A 19,907-nucleotide genomic window follows, 5' to 3' on the forward strand; every position below is an offset into this window, starting at 1 on the left:
CTCCACTACTGGTCTAGACCTCCAGAATAGTGCTGAGGGTGTTAGCCTCCGTATCAGTCTCTCTGCCTCCTGTCTTGCCCTCATACAATCCAGATGATCTATGTAAGCCTAGGTCTGATAATATCATTTGTTTGATCCACTGATTTCAATATAAATTCACAATCTAAACTCATCATTACAAAAAGTTTAAAATATAGAGAAAAGTTGAAAAATATTACAGCGAGCACCTATATACCCACCATCTAGATTCAACAATTGTTATCATTTTGCCATATTTACTTTATGTATCTGTGTGTGCATATGTGCATTGAGCCCACACTCTTTAACATAGGTTTCTAAACTCTTCATGTTCTGGCATAACCCACTTGACCTGCTTCACTCCCCTTGGCTCCCCCTTTGCTCCCCCAGACATGCCTAACTATTGAATGTTAGTTCCCTGAATGTTTGCTGGTGTTCTCATGTATTGCCTATTGCCTATGCCTGAATATCCTTACTTTCTTTTTTCTTGATTAGCTCTATTTGTTCATAAAGAGAGCCACGCCCATGTTGCCATAGCACCCTATACTCTTCTCAGTGATAACATGTATTATACTATACTGTTATTGTGTGTTTGCCTCTTTGACTTTCCTACTAAACTATGAACTCCTTGAGGGCAGGGACTGTTTCATTTGTCTCTGTATACCTGCACCTCTCAAGTGTCTTGCGCTTAGTAGGTGTTCAGTAATCAGAAAATCCAACTGCCCGCCGGACAGTTCTACCTAGTTACATCATGGGTACCTTGAATTCAACTTGTCTAAACTGAACTCATTTCTCCTCCTACCCACTCTACACATTTAAAACCCTCCTCCTAATTAAATGCCATTCAGTCTTCCAAGCCAAAAGCCTCAGAGCAATCCCTAACTCTTCCCTCTCATTCATCCTCCAAACAAGTCCTGTTGATTCTATATCCAAAATACATTACCAATCTGTCCATTTCTGTTTATCTCCACTACCAATTTAGTCCAAGCCACCTTCATTTCTCACCTGGAGCACTGCCAACAATCCTCTATCTGGGATCCCTGCTTCTACTCTTGTCTCCTCCAATTTTTATTCACAGAGAAGCATAATGATCACTAAAATTCAGATCTGATTTTAGTACTCCCTGCTTAAACCCTGATTATATTACTCCTTGCTTTTGGATCAAGTCCAAACTCCTTAGCTTTACCCAAAGGACTCTCAAGAACTGACCCCTTTGTCCCTCTATAACTTTATCTCTTGTACTCTGGGTTCCAAACACTTGGTGTTTATAGAGCCTGTAGTACTTGTTGTTTCTCAACATTTTCAGTTTCATGCCTCAGTGCCTTTTCTTGTATTGTTCTCTGTCTAGAAAGGTTAACACTCTCAAAGTCAGCACAGGTGTAACCTCCTCTGGGAAGCTTTTTCTTACTTCCCAGTCTGGGTTAGTTCCTCTTCTCTAACACCCACTACTGCCCTATGCATACCTCTAGTGTAGCTCTTATACTATATACATCAGCACTCTCTCTATATATATATTACAATTATCAGCTTGTTTGTCTCATCAAAGGTAACTTATGAGCTTTTTGAGAGCAGAGTTAATGTCTTATTTTGTTTTAACCCAATGCTTAGCCCATGGTTGGCATATAGTAGATTGCAATAAATATTTAAGAAAGAATGAATATTAACAAATGTCTCTCCAAACTTCATTTTTGTAAATACCTTATAAAAGATCTCTTTTCTTTTAAACACATTGTTTCTTCAAAGTACAACATACTTGATTGTCATGCAGGTTTTATATGTATATATTTTCTGCCGCACTGCGCGGCATGTGGGATCTTAGTTCCCCGACCAAGGATCAAACCCACACCCCCTGCACTGGAAGTGTGGAGTCTTAACCACTGGACTGCCAGGGAAGTCCTAATCATGCAGGTAATATTGATTGAATATTGAGTGTTCTTCACCAGCAATTTCAGACAATTTCTGGAACTGTACCATTTCTTTTTTATATATAAATTTATTTATTTTTGGCTATGTTGGGTCTTCGTTGCTGCGTGCGGGCTTTCTCTAGTTGCAGCGAGCAGGGGCTACTCTTCGTTGCAGTGCACGGGCTTCTCATTGTGGTGGCTTCTCTTGTTGCGGAGCACGGGCTCTAGGCACGTGGGCTTCAGTAGTTGTGGCATGTGGGCTCAGTAGTTGTGGCTTGCGGGCTCTAGAGCACAGGCTCAGTAGTTGTGGCGCATGGGCTTAGTTGCTCTGCGGCATGTGGGATCTTCCCAGACCAGGACTCGAACCCGTGTCCCCTGCATTGGCAGGCGGATTCTTAACCACTGCGCCACCAGGGAAGTCCCGTACCATTTCTTTAGATGACAGATGCTACCCTTTTATTTTCCCCTAGGTAATTTTTATCTAAGAGATTAACATCATCAGTAGTTGGGGGTGCCATGCTATTGGTCCCATACACCTCCCTTGACCTCTAAAGTCCCTTGCAACACCTACGATTCATGTTTCACAAAATTGCCCATTTATTTGGATTCTAGGTGCTCTTTGGTTATGGTGTTAATTTTCCTCTAGGTTTCTCTCAAGCCATAAGAGCATCACGTGCAGGATTGTCCCATGCTTAATCTTTGCAAATAATATTGATTAAGTAAATGTTGAGCCAGGGGAGTGGAATGATTGATTAGGAATTTAACAAATGTTGGGCTGGATAAAGTAAATTATATTTATTTGAACTGAAAAAAAATGGCTAAAAGTGAACATCCTGAACATTACTTTCTCTGATTATTACCTCAGAGTAACAACCTTAATATTATTTTAAAAGTATTGGGTCCCTGAATCTGTTTAATAATAATAGTATTTAACAGATATAATTTTTACACTCTGCTAAGCACTGTTCTAAGTGCTTTACATGTATGAACTCATTTAATCATCTGGACTACTCTATGATGTAGGTACTATTATTATCCCCATTTTACAGATGATGAGGAAACTGTGGCACAGAGAAGTAATTTCCCCAAGGGCAAAAGTTACCCATAACTGTCAGACACCAGAAGTATTAATTCAGTTTAATCCATGCATATTTATTGAGCACCTACTAAATGTAATAACTGACAGGGTAGATAAAAATTGTACACTTAAAGTAAGGAGAAATCTTAACGCAATAGTGCTGTGAGCGAATTGTCAAGGTGAGCCAGGCTCTTTTTTAGTTAGTGGGAGATGGAGAAAGATTATGTAGTTAAGGTCATGAATGGCGCAGACATATCTGTTTGGGTAAGTCTGGTTTGCGGAAAATGGAAGAAAAGAGGCTTAGTTTTGAGGAGTATGAAAATGGTCATTCTTTTTTGAGGGCTAAGATTACTTTTAGAAGGGGCATCTGATGCAGTATATTTAGTATGAGGTAAGGGTAAGAAGGAAATACATAGGTATGACGCTTGTTTAGAGAAGGAAAGGAAAAAGTTTAAAAAAAAAAAGGCAATGCGCTCTTCCGGCCCCCCCCCCTAGAGAATTAGTAAATAGCCTGCTTAAGCACCACCCACCTACCCAAATTCTCTGGACTGCAAGTCAGACCTTTCAGATCTGCGCTTTTTAGAAGTACTTTCGCATTCTGGCACCTTAAGCCAGAAATGCCCCGCAGGCAAACGTTACGAGGGAAAAATATATTCTTGCAATTCAAAAGGGACTCGAATCCTACCAACGAGCGTTTCTGTTCGCTGATTCCATAGTTCCTCGCCTGTCCATTTTTCATACAACGACTTGACACACCTGACCACACAGCCTCCCGATCCTATTCTAATGCCTGCCCATCCTGTTACCCTTTTAAAAGGCGGATCCCGCAGTGTCCTTTCCTCCCTCCCAGCCGCCTCCACCCCCAGTCGGCTGGGCGGAGCTTCACGCTAAAGCCCCGGAGCCCGACGCGGCCAAGGCAGTAGCGGAGAGGACTGGAGCCCCGAAGAGCTGCATCTGCGGCAACATCTCCAGCGACGTTACGTGCCTGTCGGCTTCGACCCAGCCCGCCGCGCGTGCCAGTCTCTCCCCGCCCCCTCCCCACCTGGCGCGCACCTGGCCAAGGCCGGGGTCCCGCCGAGAGCCGGGAAGGCGCGTGCCAGGGGCCCTAGGGAACCGCAGAGCGCGCGCGCCATGGGGCCGCCGCCCGGGGCCGGGGTCTCCTGCCGCGGTGGCTGCGGCTTTTCCCGATTGCTGGCCTGGTGCTTCCTGCTGGCTCTGAGTCCGCAAGCCCCCGGTTCCCGGGGAGCCGAAGCAGTGTGGACCGCGTACCTCAACGTGTCCTGGCGGGTTCCGCACACCGGAGTGAACCGCACCGTGTGGGAGCTGAGCGAGGAGGGCGTGTACGGCCAGGATTCGCCGCTCGAGCCGGTGGCTGGGGTCCTGGTACCGCCCGACGGACCAGGGGCGCTGAACGCCTGTAACCCGCACACGAATTTCACGGTGCCCACGGTCCCGGGGGACTGGGGCAGCAGCGTGCAAGTCTCTTGGTTGGCCCTCATCCAGCGCGGCGGGGGTTGCACCTTCGCAGACAAGATCCATCTGGCTTACGAGAGAGGGGCGTCTGGAGCCGTCATCTTTAACTTCCCGGGGACCCGCAATGAGGTCATCCCCATGTCTCACCCGGGTGAGTGCGGCTACCGAATTGCGCGCCATCAAACCCCTGCCAAGGCCATTTTCCCTTATTTTCCTCAGTGTACTCTTCCCCCTATCCCCTTGCTCCGAAGGAAAACGAGTGTCCTTTCTGTCCCCATCGAGTGAGGGCAGGGTCCTCTCTTCCCCGAGATTCACCCTGCGTCGGGGGGTTGGGCGGAAAAATCCTTTAGAATTTGCCTCTCTGGTGGAAAAGGGTAAAAACAGAGTGAGGAGGCTGGCAACTCGAGAAGGACTGTTTGGGCTCTTTGCGTCGTCTTTTCCTGCTGTTTCACGAGGGTGGTTTGCATTGGGTTAATTGGTTGGTGGTGGGCATTGGCTTTGAAATGACTGGGAAGAAGCCTGCCTGGAAATCCCTTCCTCAGTCTTGTCCTGATTAACAGCCTCAGGCCCGCAGCAGATTTTTTCCCTCCTCTCTCACTGTTTTCTCTGCATGTTTCCTAGTATCAGGTACAAGATTGTGTTACTGTGCCCTGCTAACCTCATTCCAGTTTTGGTGGAAACTTTGCTCAGCTGTCGGGTTCTTCTCTGCCCAGGGGTCTCAGGTCCCAAGTGATTTTTGGTATCAGTGCTTTCCTTTGCATTTGAAAAAATCTGATTTAGGATGTAGAGTGGCAAAACAGGTGATTAGCGTTATTAAAGAAGAAGAGGTTTATGCATGAGGCTAGCAAAGGCCTAGACTTTGGAAAATGTAATCCAGGTAGGTCTTAAATTTGTGCAGATGAGGTGGATTACTGTTTCTCCCTCTTCAGTTATCCTTCCAGAAACCTTCTCCCTATTTGTGATTAGGTATCCATACCATATGTACATAGTGATCCTAGGCCCCAAAAGACAAAGAAAAAAAAATGGGGGAGAAAAAGGCAGAGACACGTAATAGTAATAGCAGTATATCATAGTTGTTGAGAGCTGGGCCTCAAGTCAGACCTTGGTTAAATTCCGGCTCCATTGCTTACTAGTCCTGTGACCTTGAGCGACTTATTTGAAGTCTAGCCTGGATTCCCTCCTCAAATGGGAAAGAACTAAGAATGAACCACTCCTACAGGTTTGCCTTGAGGATGAAATGAAATAACGATGGTAAAGAGTTTAACACATCATCCTCTGTAAAGGTTAGGTGGTAGGATCAGCTTTTCAGAGTTGTTGGAGAGATGAATCTGCTTGTTTAGCTACTGGAGATTCTGTGTTTTTCCTAAAACAGTATGTCTGGTCCTTCCTAGAGAGCACTTGCACTGAGTGGCTGGGTGGTATAATGGAAAGAGCACTGAACTGGAACTTAGGAGATTTTAGCTCTTTTAGTCCCTTCTCTGCCTCTACCAGCTTCACAACCTTGTACAAGTTACTCACTGGTCAAATGATAGTATAGAGGCAGGAGGAGGAAGCCAGGTTGGCAGATCGTGACAAAAAATGAACTAGATGAACTCCCTTCCAGCTCTAAAATGCTGTGATTCTTAGATTTTATATTGATTAAAGAAAGGAGCAACTGCATCTCTTTTGGTTGATAATTCGTTGATTAGAATGAAATTACTTTTTAAAGGCTGATAGAAACAAAGAATAAGGACTTGATGTATTTTAAAGTCCTTACATTTCAATTGGCTACCTAAATGCAAGGATTTGACTTTGCTTCCTCCCAATGAGATTCATTTGCACAGATGATTTGGAATTGAAGAGTACTCTTTAGTTAGAGAATTCCAATTTAGACTGCTTTCATCCTACTTCCGTTAAGTATATAAGCTTATATTTATCTGATAGTTTTAGGGGACAATAAAATTAATTTTGTTGAGCTCCCACTATGTGCCAGGCAGTCTACATACATCTTACTTATTCTTTATTGAGAGACAGTATGGTGTACTAGGAAAAGCAAACGCATCGTAGTCAAGAATGAGAATCAAATTCTGGATTTACCACACAATAGCTTTGTGTCCTTGGTCAGATTATTTAACATTACTGAGTCTCAGTTTTCAGAAAAGTGTTTTGATACTTTAAAAATGTAATTTAAAAATGTATTATTATCTGAGATGCTGACTCTAGCAATGTTACACTTAGGCTAACTAGCTAAAGGAACTAGCTAGTTACTTGAGGAATGGAATTGCATTTCTTCCTTGAACTCCTGGAGAAACTACTTTTCAACACAGGGGAAAAATCACTTTGCATTTCATCCACATATGTTGTTAAATATTTGTTTGCAGAGTGCTGTGTTGTTTGCTTTGCTCATTCCTGAGAGTAATCCCAGGATTTGTTGTAATCTCTGGTCAAAAACGATTTCTCTTGGATCTTAGTGGCAAAGAGGTAGGACTGAAGTTTATGTGCTGATTAACAATATATATTGCCATGAATTCTACAAGGGCCACCAAATGTGGAAAAGCCATTGCTGTGGTCTTTGTTTACAAAACCTTTCTTCACCCCCTCTCACAGGGGCCTATGCTTGAATTGTCTGTCCTTTGTTGGAGTTCGTGTTGATCATCCACACCCACCTATCACAGTCCTGCGACCATGAAGACCCATTTGTTTCAAGTAACAGAACTAACTGGTTTAGAACAGTAGCTTTAAAACTTTTGTGTATTGGAGAGAAACTCCACTATCTAAGTGCAATCGATTAGGAAAATCAGGCTATTTTTTTTAAAAAAATCAGGCTGTTTTTATGGATACCAAATTTTCCCAAAGGGTAGCTGTAGGCTTGCAGCAACCCATGCCGTTTATTTCTGTATATTATCTTCCAGAAAATCCTGATTCACACAGATAAAAAATTTTAAATGACAGATTTTTATTAACAGATGATCCTGCAGTCTCTGGATATTTTTCATTCAAATTGATCCAGAAACTGGGAATAAAATGCAGAGAAAATTTTGGTTTCACAGTTTAATCACTATTCATGTCTTATTTAAATATGAAAATCAGATAAGAAGCAGCCAAAACAGAGTAAGCACTAAAGCTGTCTAAAATGTATGGTTGTCACGATGAGACACGTTATGCATGTTCTTGTTATTGCACAACTAACTAGTCTCCTTTCGCCAAGCAGATGAGCCTGAGCCTTGCATGCTTTCTAATTGAGCACAGCCCACGGGTTGAAGTGGTGTCAGTACTTCCTTACACAATTTTCCTTGAGTCAACATGTGCAGGCATGAATTTATTGAAAGACCTGTGCAAAGCTTCCACTTTCATAATCCATGACGCATTTACAAGAACTTGAAACATATTCAGAGGGATGGCAGGAGAAGCATTATTCCTGAGGGCTGTAAAAAAGTGAATGAACCAAGCCATTTAAGTTAATGATTTGGTGGTCTTCCCTGGGATAGAGTTTGCTATATAAAACAGTTGCTTGTATACATTGTTGAAAGACCTCTTAGAGTGTATTAAGAAGATGGCCTCTGCCAGGTTTTTTTTTTTTAGGTTTTCTTTTTTTTATTGAAGTATACTTGATTTACAATGTTGTGTTAATTTCAGGTGTATAGCACAGTGATTCAGTTATATATATATACATATATAGATTCTTTTCCCTCATAGGTTATTGTAAAATATTGAGTATAGTTCCGTGTGCTATACAGTAGGTCCTTGTTGGTTACATGTTTTATATATAGTAGTGTGTATATGTTAATCCCAAACCCCCTCCCTCTACCACTTAATATTTTTAAAATCTTAGGCCAGTATTTTACTTCTCTAAGTCTCAGTTTTCTCCTGTGTAAGATGGGCATATTAAAAAACTTACCTGATAAGGGATTAAATGAGATACTACAGATAAAGTGTTTAGCATAGAGCCTGACATGTAGGAAGCTACTATAATTTTTCTTTATTACAGTTAAGATAGTTAAATGTATTTTGGAAAATGAAAAGTGATTTGTATGTTTGTGGTATACAATTTGAAAATGAATAGCCTAGAGTACTTCAAGGTCCATATTACTTGACATCTGACTGTAACCCTTTAGGAATAAGTTGAGTAGACTGACTGTTTTACCAGAAAATGATCTTTTGGCCCACCTATGTTTATCATTCTTTTCTCAAGTAACTGCTTCTCCCTCAAGTAACCAATCTTCTTCCCATTCACAAAGGACTTTGGAATAGGATTTTCCACTGATTTATTACCACCCTATCCCTTCTCAACCACTTGACATTTAGTTTTTATTCTTCGTTGGGTTTTTTGTTGTTGTTGGCTGTTTTTTTTTTTTTTTGCCGCCTAGTAAGTTGGCATCAAAAAGAACCTTTTTTAGTAGAATGATAGGCTCAAAAGAAGTTGAGAAGAGATTGGGTGGTGATGATTTACCAACGTAAAATACCATTCCAGAATCTGTTCCACGTGCATCCTTTTTGATCTCTCTGCAGTACTGTATTTGATATTGTTGACCACTCCTTTGAAACTCTTTCCTAAGCAGTCTCTTGCTTCTCTTGCCTCTTTTGTTTCATTTCTGTTATTTTATTAACATATGCACCTCATACCTTTTCTTCCTTGCATTCATACCCAGGCCCCCAACACTCTCCCTCCAGTAAATATCTGCCACGTCCAGTTGCTTCCATCACTTTCAGTCTTCTCACATATGTTCCCTTCTCCCTCACAATTGTTTTTACACTGCTTTCAGTTCCTGTGTCTTCTCATGGGAACAAATACTTAGCCTCCTAATTGGTCTCCCTGCCTCCAGTCACTTCTCCCCTTCGGTTCTTCCTCCACGTGACCACCAGAACACAGCTCTGGTCACACATACGCCATTGCTCAAAAGCCCATTACTTATAAATTTGAGACTATGTTTCTCAGCATGGCGTATAAGACTCTTAATGATCTAGTCCCAACCTACTTGTGAAGCTTTATGTATTTCTTGTCTCCTTTTGATCCCTAAACATGTTCTCTACCCTTTCCCATTATCATTCCTTTGCTCGTACTTCTGCTTTTGCCTACGTACCCTTTTCTTACCAGCTCTGTTGGTCAAAACCTTACCCATCCTTCAAAACCCAGCACAGATGCCTCCTCATCTTTGAAGCTTTTCGTAATTCCTTCTTTTCCTCTTCCCACCACAGCCCCCGCACCAAAAACAAAATAATCTCTTATCTTATCTCCCATAGAACTCCATCTCTTATAATACTTTCTCCATTTTGCTGGTAGTTTTTTGTTTATATATTTTACCTTCCTACTGGATCGTAATCATTTTAATGTTTTATTATTGTCATATTCCCCATAGGAACCTTTATACTTTATGTGCTCTGGAAATGCTTGTTGAGTGGCCTTAAATACACAACAATGCCAGAGGGTCATATGATTCCCTAGAAAAATATGTAACAGAAGGGGATTGAAATTCAATTCATAGAACATTTATCAAGGGTCTACTGTATGCTAAGTACTGTGCTTCTTGCCTGAAAATAAGGAGGACTAAGATTGTACAAATACTTCAAGATTGCAAACGCCCTAATTTTTATGTTGGTCACCATCATGTGCCAGTTTATGGGTTTTTAATGGCAAAATGACCTAGGTAACAAAGAAATAGTGACAGTGAGTATTTACATTGAACTTTCCCTGTTCTATTTTTTTTTTGATGTTTTAAAACTTTGATTTACACCATTCAACTTATGTCTCCAATTAAAGTGCTTCCAGTGAACATGTTGATGAATGTGGAATTCCATAACATAAAAACCTTACAAAAATATAGCCTGATCGGTGAATTGTTTTTCTAAGTACATAAAGAACTATTTCCCCCAGTCCATGGAAGATGTGTGTTGTCTCATATAGAATGCCACATTTAGTCTCTGTTCTCAGGCTTAAATGGAGGAAATAGAGGAGAGTACCAAAGATATTTTCTAAGTTATCTTATGATTATAAACTTAACCATGCGTCTTGCAGAAAACTTGGAAAATACAGAAAAGTATAAAACTAAAAATAAAAGCTACGTATAATTCCACAATGCAGAGATGGTACCGTTAATATTCCTTCTAGTCTCTTTTTCCATGTATCCTACTTTTATCATAATGGTTATTTTTTCATGAATATTAATGTAGTATTAAGAAAATACAGACAATTTAAAGGAAAACACAAAAAGCCATAAATATAACCATTTTAGCATTTGGGTTTTTTTTTTGTCATTTGCTTCCTTTGCTCTGCATATATATTATTTAAAGAATTATAATTATATACTGTATATACAGTTTTGCATCCTGCTTATTATTGTAAGCATTTTCCCATGTAATTAAAAATAGAGAGGGGGTTCTCTTGTAAGCTGAAGATGGTGGTCATTGACTGGAGGGGTGGGAATTGAGCTTCTCTTCCATTAACCAGCAGAAAGGAAGTGCAGAAATGGCGACGGGGAGGGGTGTGAATTGGAACATTTAAAACAAAAATATGCCCATAGAGCTTTACATAAAAATATACTTACTAGCCATAAATATGATCTGGTCTAACCCATGTTCATTGCCTATTGTGTGTGGCCTTGGTGTTTTGAAAGGTTTGATCACCATTTGTACCTTAGTTCCTCTTCTCCTATAATATTGCCATAGGTGATGTCTTTGTTACAAATGAGGTTTGCACCCAGTTTCCTTGTTGCTTGGTTAAGTAGCACCTCATTGGCTAAAATGGCCTTTCTTATTCATGATGACCACTGAACTGTAAACTATTGTTGGGGTTTTCCCCAAAGTTTACTTGATAGGGTACCACAAATACTGCCTAGGGGTGAATAATTTTTTGTATATGTAAATTTCATCAAAGAATAATGTACATACCAAATAGGTACAGAAATAATTAACGTATAGCTCAGTGAATTTTCACAAAGCAAGCACACCTGTGTAACCAGCACCTGGCTCAAGAAGCAGAACAGTACCAGAACCCCAGAAGACTACCTTGCGCCCCAAGACGAAGAATCTTTGAAGCAGCACAATTGTCAACTTTGTCTCCTGAGGAAATGACTTCTTGCAGCATGTGGTAGGAGCCCAGTCACCTACAGAAACAAATCCTTCACTGTATTGGAGCTAGGTAACTGTGGTGATCCTCAGCTACACACTGTAGGGAGTTATTTCCAAGCACAGAATACACGCACTTTTTAAAAATAATTAATTAATTTATTTATTTATTTTGGCTGCATTGGGTCTTCGTTGCTGAGCGCGGGCTTTCTTTAGTTGCGGCCAGCGGGGGCTACTCTTCATTGCAGTGCGTGGGCTTCTCACTGTGGTGGCTTCTCTTGTTGTAGAGCACGGGCTCCAGATGTGCAGGCTTCAGTAGTCGTGGCACGTGGGCTCAGTAGTTGTGGCGCATGGGCTCAGTAGTTGTGGCTTGCGGGCTCTAGAGCACAGGCTCAGTAGTTGTGGCACACGGGCTTAGTTGCTCTGAGGCATGTGGAATCTTCCCAGACCAGGGATCAAACCCATGTCCCCTGCATTGGCAGGTGGATTCTTTTTTCAAGTGATCTTTTATTTTTATTTATTTATTTATTTTTAACATCTTTATTGGAGTATAATTGCTTTACAATGGTGTGTTAGTTTCTGCTTTATAACGAAGTGAATCAGCTATACATATACATATATCCCCATATCTCTTCCCTCTTGTGTCTCCCTCCCTCCCACCCTCCCTATCCCACCCCTCTATGTGGTCACAAAGCACCGAGCTGATCTTCCTGTGCTATGCGGCTGCTTCCCACTAGCTATCGGTTTTACGTTTGGTAGTGTATATATGTCCATGCCACTCTCTCACTTTGTCACAGTTTACCCGTCCCCCTCCCCGTGTCCTCAGGTCCATTCTCTATTAGGTCTGTGTCTTTATTCCCATCCTGCCCCTAGGTTCTTCATGACTGTTTTTTTTTTTAGATTCCATATATATGTGTTAGCATATGGTATTTGTTTTTCTCTTTCTGACTTACTTCACTCTGTATGACTGACTCTAGGTCCATCCACCTCACTACAAATAACTCAATTTCGTTTCTTTTATGGCTAAGTAATATTCCATTGTATTTATATATGCCACATCTTCTTTATCCATTCATCTGTTGATGGACACTTAGGTTGCTTCCATGTCCTGGCTATTGTAAATAGAGCTGCAGTGAACATTGTGGTACATGACTCTTTTTGAATTACGGTTTTCTCAGGGTATATGCCCAGTAGTGGGATTGCTGGGTCATATGGTAGTTCTATTTTTAGTTTCTTAAGGAACCTCCATACTGTTTTCCATAGTGGCTGTATCAATTTACATTCCCACCAACAGTGCAGGAGGGTTCCCTTTTCTCCACAGGCAGGTGGATTCTTAACCACTGCACCACCAAGGAAGTCCCCATGGACTTTTTGACACAGTTATTAAGCCAGTTTAGAGTTGCCACATTTTGCTGTTAACACCCCACTTTGGAGCCCTATGGGCAAAGCAGAGCACAAGGACTCTTTGTTATTTTTCCATTTCTTGTTCTGTCTTTTTCAGCTGTATGTATGTATGTCTTTCTAGATATCATGATAATATAATTATTGCTTGAATTTACCCATAGGCTTGTTACAATATTGATTTCTTCCGAAAAGAAAGTTTGGTGATTCATGCCTGACTTGATGGAGGCTGTGGGTTCAGAACCTAGTCGTGCTTTACTTGGTTTTAATGCTTGAATGCTCAAGTTAGATACAAATCAGTGATTTTGAGTTTAACCCTATTTATTTTGACCTTTTTTTTTTTAAGTATTTGTTTATTTATTTATTTATGGCTGTGTTGGGTCTTCGTTTCTGTGCGAGGGCTTTCTTTAGTTGCGGCAAGTGGGGGCCACTCTTCATCACGGTGCGCGGGCCTCTCACTATCGCAGCCTCTCTTGTTGCGGAGCACAGGCTCCAGACGCGCAGGCTCAGTAATTGTGGCTCACGAGCCTAGTTGCTCCGCGGCATGTGGGATCTTCCCAGACCAGGGCTCGAACCCGTGTCCCCTGCATTGGCAGGCAGATTCTTAACCACTGCGCCACCAGGGAAGCCCTGACCTTTTTTGAAAGAAGATGGTGCTTGAACTCACTTGGGGTGTGTGTGTATGTTTCCCTCAAGATATTAATCATTATCATTTTAGATAAAATGTTGAAGTAGCTTAGTTAAATGCTGCCTGCAACTAAAAAGTCTTAGTTTTTGAAAGGAAACTACACCAAAATGTTAACCTTGGTTATATCTGGTTGGTGGAATTATAGGTGATTATTGTTCTTGTCATTATTATTTGTCTGTATTTTCTGAATTTCCTATAATGAATATGTTTTATACTTGTAATCAGAAAAAATCAGGTACTTTAAAAAATCCAAAATACTCCTATAGTGTTGATAAATCCTAAAGAAAGCGTTAATAATGTGACCCTCGCAACAACAGGAACGAAGCATACCTTATAATAGAAATGGTTTACTGACTATTATGAGAATTTAAAGAAGAATTACTTTGGTCTTTTGAATATATCTAACTCACATAATTGTTAGTGTGGTCCTTTCTTGTTAACACTAACTGGTTTCTTCATATGTAAAATGAGCCTTGAACACTACAGAACTTTAAAGAATGACTTTTTCTATTTTAATATGGAATAGTTCTCTTCTCTTCCTTTTGTATCACGATTGGTGTTTTTTTTCTTTCCCCCCTTACACATAACTCACCTTTCTTGGTTTGGTTGGTTGTTTGTTTGTTTCCCATAAGAGGCCTGCTTCCCTTCACTAGCCCCCTTCAATATCTATTCTATTCAATACTTTTAAGATTAGTGCTAAATTTAACAGCTTAGGAAGAAGAATCCAATATATTGGCAGTTTTAACCCATGACACACTGAGTTCATCTGATGACAATAGCTTTTGTCATCCTAGAAAAGAGGAAGAGATTTCGTGAGAATAAGGGCAGAGGAGAATCATGGTGTTCTTATTTTACACTTCATTAATGATATGCAGAACATACAAGCTCAATCAAAATTGCATTTAACACATCATTAAAATTGAATTGCAGATCTTCCTCAACTTATGATGGGGTTACTTCCTGATAAACCAATCATAAGTTGAAAATATTGTAAGTCGAGAATGCATTTAATACACCTGAACCTACCTAACATCATAGCTTAGCTTGGCCTACCTTAAACGTGCTCAGAACATTTATATTAGCCTACAGTTGGGCCTATTTGATAATAAAGTATTGAATATCTCATGTAATTTATTGAACACTGTACTGAAAGTGAAAAACAGAATGGTTGTCTGGGTACAGAATGGTGGTAAGTGTATTGGTCACGTGGCTGACTGCTACTGCCCAGCATCATGAGAGAGTATCATACCACACATATCGTAAGTCAAACCATCATAAGTTGGGGACCTTCTGTACTTGTTTTCAAAATTGGCATTTCCCTTGAAATACTATTGTGCTATGTGAAACTCCACAAGTTGGTGGTTTGCACAAGAAACTGTCAAATTCAAGGGTAGCTTCTGTACCACTTCTTTTTCTCTTAGGATACATTTTGTGTCCTACTTTTATACCCACTTCCTTTGCCTTTCATAGCTTAATTGTACCTTAGATATTCCCCCCACCTCTCTCTCTCGCTGAACCCCATCTTCCTTTTCAAAAAAATTTGAGCTTCTTTCTATGTGATGCCATTTCTTTTGAAGTGAAATTAAACATTATAAGCAGCCAGTGCTTTCAATATCTAACGACCTTGAATGTGTCCATAACTCAGTCCCACAGTCTCCACAGAAACTTCCCATTAACCATGTAATCCTCCTGATTAAATATGCATTTTTCTTATGTCCCACTATTTAAGATATTTTAAATGTTTTTGGTTTTGTTTGTTTGTTTGTTTTTTGCTTTAAGTATTTCCGTGATTTTTTTCTGAGAAGTTTTATTACAAATATGGGTTAAATAATAATTTTTATTTGCTTTGAAGTTTTTAGTCCTCCAAGCATTTCACATGGAAATAATCTGTGGGCTCATTTGGGAGCTCAAACACTGTTTACCAACATTGCTATGGGAAAATGTATTGTCTCTAGTTCCAAACAACTCATTTACAAATGAATATTTTTAAAATTTTTTTAAAATTTTTAACATCTTTATTGGACTATAATTGCTTTACAATGTTGTGTTAGTTTCTGCTGTATAACAAGGTGAATCAGCTATACGTATACATATATCCCCATATCTCCTCCCTCCTGCGTCTCCCTCCCTCCCACCCTCCCTATCCCACCCCTCTAGGTGGTCACAAAGCACCAAGCTGATCTCCCTGTGCTATGCGGCTGCTTCCCACTAGCTATCTATTTTACATTTGGTAGTGTATATATGTCCATGCCACTCTCTCACTTTGTCCCAGCTTACCCTTCCCCCTCCCCATATCCTCAAGTCCATTCTCTAGTAGGTCTGTGTCTTTATTCCCGTCTTGCCCCTAGGTTCTTCATGCAGCTCAATATCAAAAAAACAAACAACCCAATCCAAAAATGGGCAGAAGATCTAAATAGACATTTCTCCAAAGAAATATAGAGATTGCCAACAAACACATGAAAGAATGCTCAACATCATTAATCATTAGAGAAATGCAAATCAAAACTACAATGAGATATCATCTCACACTGGTCAGAATGGCCATCATCAAAAAATCTACAAACAATAAATGCTGGAGAGGGTGTGGAGAAAAGGGAACCCTCTTGCACTGTTGGTGGGAATGTAAATTGATACAGCCACTATGGAGAAGGGTATGGAGGTTCCTTACAAATTAATTTTTGAAACACAACCCGTCAGCGTTTCTGTTGTGGTTACTGTTCGTAATGATAGCTCCATTAAGTATAGTTTATTATGTTTTCCCCAATCATGCTGGTTTAGAGAGTTTTCTCTACTTATTCAGTTTCTTTGTAATGTTGACCAAATCTGTACCTCACCTTTTCCATGCGTTTCACCTTAAGGGCTCCGCATTTTGTTTTCCTAACCTATGATGATCCCAGAAGTTGGCTTATTTTAATAGGGTTTGTAATGTTCCCAAAAGTTTTAAGAACATAATTTTGACTTGTGGCTTAGCCATTAACAGATTTCCAAGTCAGTACATCTTTTCTCATTTTAGAGGATTTTAACAGTCATTCACATGAAGGCTAGAAAAGTGTGATTATATTGAGTGAGGTTTTCATTCATAGATCTACAAGCAACCTATACTTAACACAGTTCCAAAGTGCTTTGAGTTGTAGGAGTGTTTCAAATTTTGGTTTTCCACCACCATCATTTCATCTTGGCAAGACAAGCAGGATGTGTAAAAGAAACTGAAACTGGCCCGTGCAAAAGCACCAGTCACCTCTCTTGCCCTAGCCCTCAACCCTCCACCCATCTTGCTGCTCCTATCTGGCTGATGCCTTTTGGTTGAACTGGCAAACAAGACAAGGAAATTGACTTACCTTGAGTAACCTGATTAAAAACTAAGAGATTATCCTTTGATGGTAAGGAAAGCTACATGATTGCTCTATTTTTATTTCAACCTATTGTACCAAAGGTGAATGTGTTCCATTTGAAATTGGGAGGTAGCATATTACAATGGAAAAACAGGTGTCCTTGAGTCAGACTGCTTTTCTTGAATTCCAGCCCTGCCGATTAATAAATATATGATCTTGGGCAAGTTGTTGACCTGGACTTATCTTGATCATAAAAGGGGGGATAATAATGCGCATTTTCTATGATACTGTAAATAAAGTGTTTGGCCTGTGGTGGGTATTTTGTAAATGTTAGTTCTCTTGAACCTTTTGTTAACAATTTTTTTACTAAGCATAATATTTCACCTTTGGTTATTATAGCTGTTCACTACCACATTTTGAAATATGTAATTGTTTTCTATGTAGAAGTAGGAAAAAAAACTATGACATCCAAATTGCTATTTTTCTGGCAGTTTCTGAGAAATGCAGGTAGAGATCACATAATCAAGAAACTGAAACAACTCTTGTCCTTCTCCCCTGTGTATTTCCATTTTAATTAGCAGCAGGACCTTAAAATCAAGATGTTATGCTCTAACAATAGAAATGGCTTTGGACCTTTTGATGGCAAAGTGGTGAAGATGGAGAACTTAGGAATCAGGTAGATTTTTACTTGAATCCCAACTCTGTCATGTAATAGCTTTGTGACCTTAGCCAAATTAACCTCTTTAAGACTCATCTATTGAATGGGGGATGATAATTGTACCTATTTCATAAGGTTATTGTGAGGACTAAATTAGATAATATATAAAGCACTTAGTACATAGCCTGGATCATTAAAGAATAGCTTAGCCACCTCCTCACCCTCATGTATAGCCCTGTCTTGGAGATTGGCAATGTATATCACTGCAGGGCTTCTCAGAGCCTCTGAGAAGTCTAAATGCATCTAAATAAACACTTTAACTTTGTTCAATGCATTATTTTCTAAACTTATTTATCTATAGAATCATTTTTCTTTCAAAATACTTAACATCTGAAATATAATTTGGAAAACACTGATTGCCATGTACTTGACAACTTCTTTCCTCTCTCTCTCCCTCCCCACCCCTGTCTGTCTCTCTCTCTTAGACTGGCCTCATGCTTTAACTGTATCAAAGTTCTGTCAAGGATCGACTAGACCAGTTATCTCACTATGATAAGAACAGAATGTTTTCAATCGTGATGATAAACATTTAAGTTACGTTTCTTGGTACTAATATGGTACCTCTTTTTTTTTTTTTTTTGGCCACACCATGCGGCATGTGGGATCTTAGTTCCCTGACCAGGGATCAAACCCGTGCCCCCTGCCTTGGAAGTGCAGACTCTTAATCACTAGACCGCCAGGGAAGTCCAATATGGTACCTTTTATATCAGGTTAATGTGACTTCAAAGTGTAGTTCCACAGGCTAGGCTTATTCTCCTTATTGACTTTCAGAAACAATTTATTGTGAAAGGAAAAAAACACAAATGAGACAGGTTTGTGTTTGTTTTTATAAATTAGTGTACAGGCCTTAGTACAGAACTTAGCTTTTGTAATACTTAATACAGGAGGAAATTTAATATTCTCAGTTAGTAGAATGTTCTTATTTATGAATTTTTTATACTGAGCGGTACCAAAATTTCTGTAGAGGCATACCAAATTCTCTTTTTCTCTAATTCGGATACCTAATAGAACACTAATTGGATGTCTATAACTTTTGCACCCTTGGGTTCTTGTGGCAAGGTCAAAATGAATATCCTATATCTCAACATAATGCTCTTCCTAATTTTAATGATTAATGCAATTTCCAATCTAATTCCCCTATTACAAACTATACCTGAAGAGAATGCACACAAAAAGAGGTTCCAGTTTCAGCAAAAGTTTGAACACCCCTTTATGACCAGCCCTGTGGCTAGATGTTGTAGTAGGAGAAGGGTGAACAGGAAGTAGCTAAAGATAAACAATGACCTGGCCCTTTCCATCTAGCTTACATTTTCAGCCTATATTGCCTTTTTTTTGGAGGGGGCGGGGGGCTAATAATGATATTTTAGTTTGGCACTCAAATATCAATATAGGTAGGGCTTTTAGACCTACATAAAAATGTCACACTCTAGAGTTCGGCAATATTTAAGGTTCAGAGTACATTTCCCTTCCATACATTCTTTTTTAAAATATTTTTAAATATTTTTTTAAATTAATGTCTTTATTGGGGTATAATTGCTTTACAGTGGTGTGTTAGTTTCTGCTTTATAACAAAGTGAATCAGTTATACATATACATATGTCCCCATATCTCTTCCCTCTTGCGTCTCCCTCCCTCCCACCCTCCCTATCCCACCCCTCTAGGTGGTCACAAAGCACCGAGCTGATCTCCCTGTGCTATGTGGCTGCTGCCCACTAGCTATCTATTTTACATTTGGTAGTGTATATATGTCCGTGCCACTCTCTCACTTCGTCCCAGCTTACCCTTCCCCCTCCCCATATCCTCAAGTCCATTCTCTAGTAGGTCTGTGTCATTATTCCCGTCTTGCCCCTAGGTTCTTCGTGACCTTTTTTTTTTTTTTTTTAGATTCCATATATATGTGTTAGCATACGGTATTTGTTTTTCTCTTTCTGACTTACTTCACTCTGTATGACAGTCTCTAGGTCCATACATTCTTGTACTAGTTTCACCTGATCTGAAAATTTGAGAGTAAAGTGGCATGATGGAGGCCATGTCAGAATTTTATTTTATGCCTAGGCTATGGCCTGGTTTTGTGCTCATTTTTCCCCCCTGGATACAGCAGCAATTTATTCAGTGGAATTCTCCTTCCCAAGGTCTCACATTACAGGAAAACAGAACCAATGACTACAAGGACAATAGAGCACCATAATTTCCAACATTCATTTGCGTAAGTTTTCTTTCCCCGAAACCCCTAAATCTCCTGTTTATCTTTTTT

The 19,907-nt window shown here is 40.0% G+C and overlaps 1 protein-coding gene across 2 annotated transcripts in view; it reads left to right on the plus strand.

Annotated features, from left to right (window-relative positions):
• RNF128 (ring finger protein 128) overlaps positions 1–19,907 on the plus strand; it is a 102,029-nt gene that overhangs the window by 36,782 nt on the left and 45,340 nt on the right. Inside the window, exon 1 of one of the 2 annotated variants that reach the window (XM_082377336.1) lies at positions 3,882–4,624. The exons of the other annotated variant lie outside the window; for it this stretch is intronic. Coding sequence (XP_082233462.1) covers positions 4,132–4,624 — 493 coding nt within the window. The 5' untranslated portion in view covers positions 3,882–4,131. Of the gene's footprint in view, positions 1–3,881; positions 4,625–19,907 lie in introns of those variants that run through there. 2 annotated transcript variants of the gene reach the window in all.

This window comes from Balaenoptera borealis (assembly GCF_965194805.1).
Source record: "Balaenoptera borealis genome assembly, chromosome: X".
NCBI classification, from domain to species: Eukaryota; Metazoa; Chordata; class Mammalia; order Artiodactyla; family Balaenopteridae; genus Balaenoptera; species Balaenoptera borealis.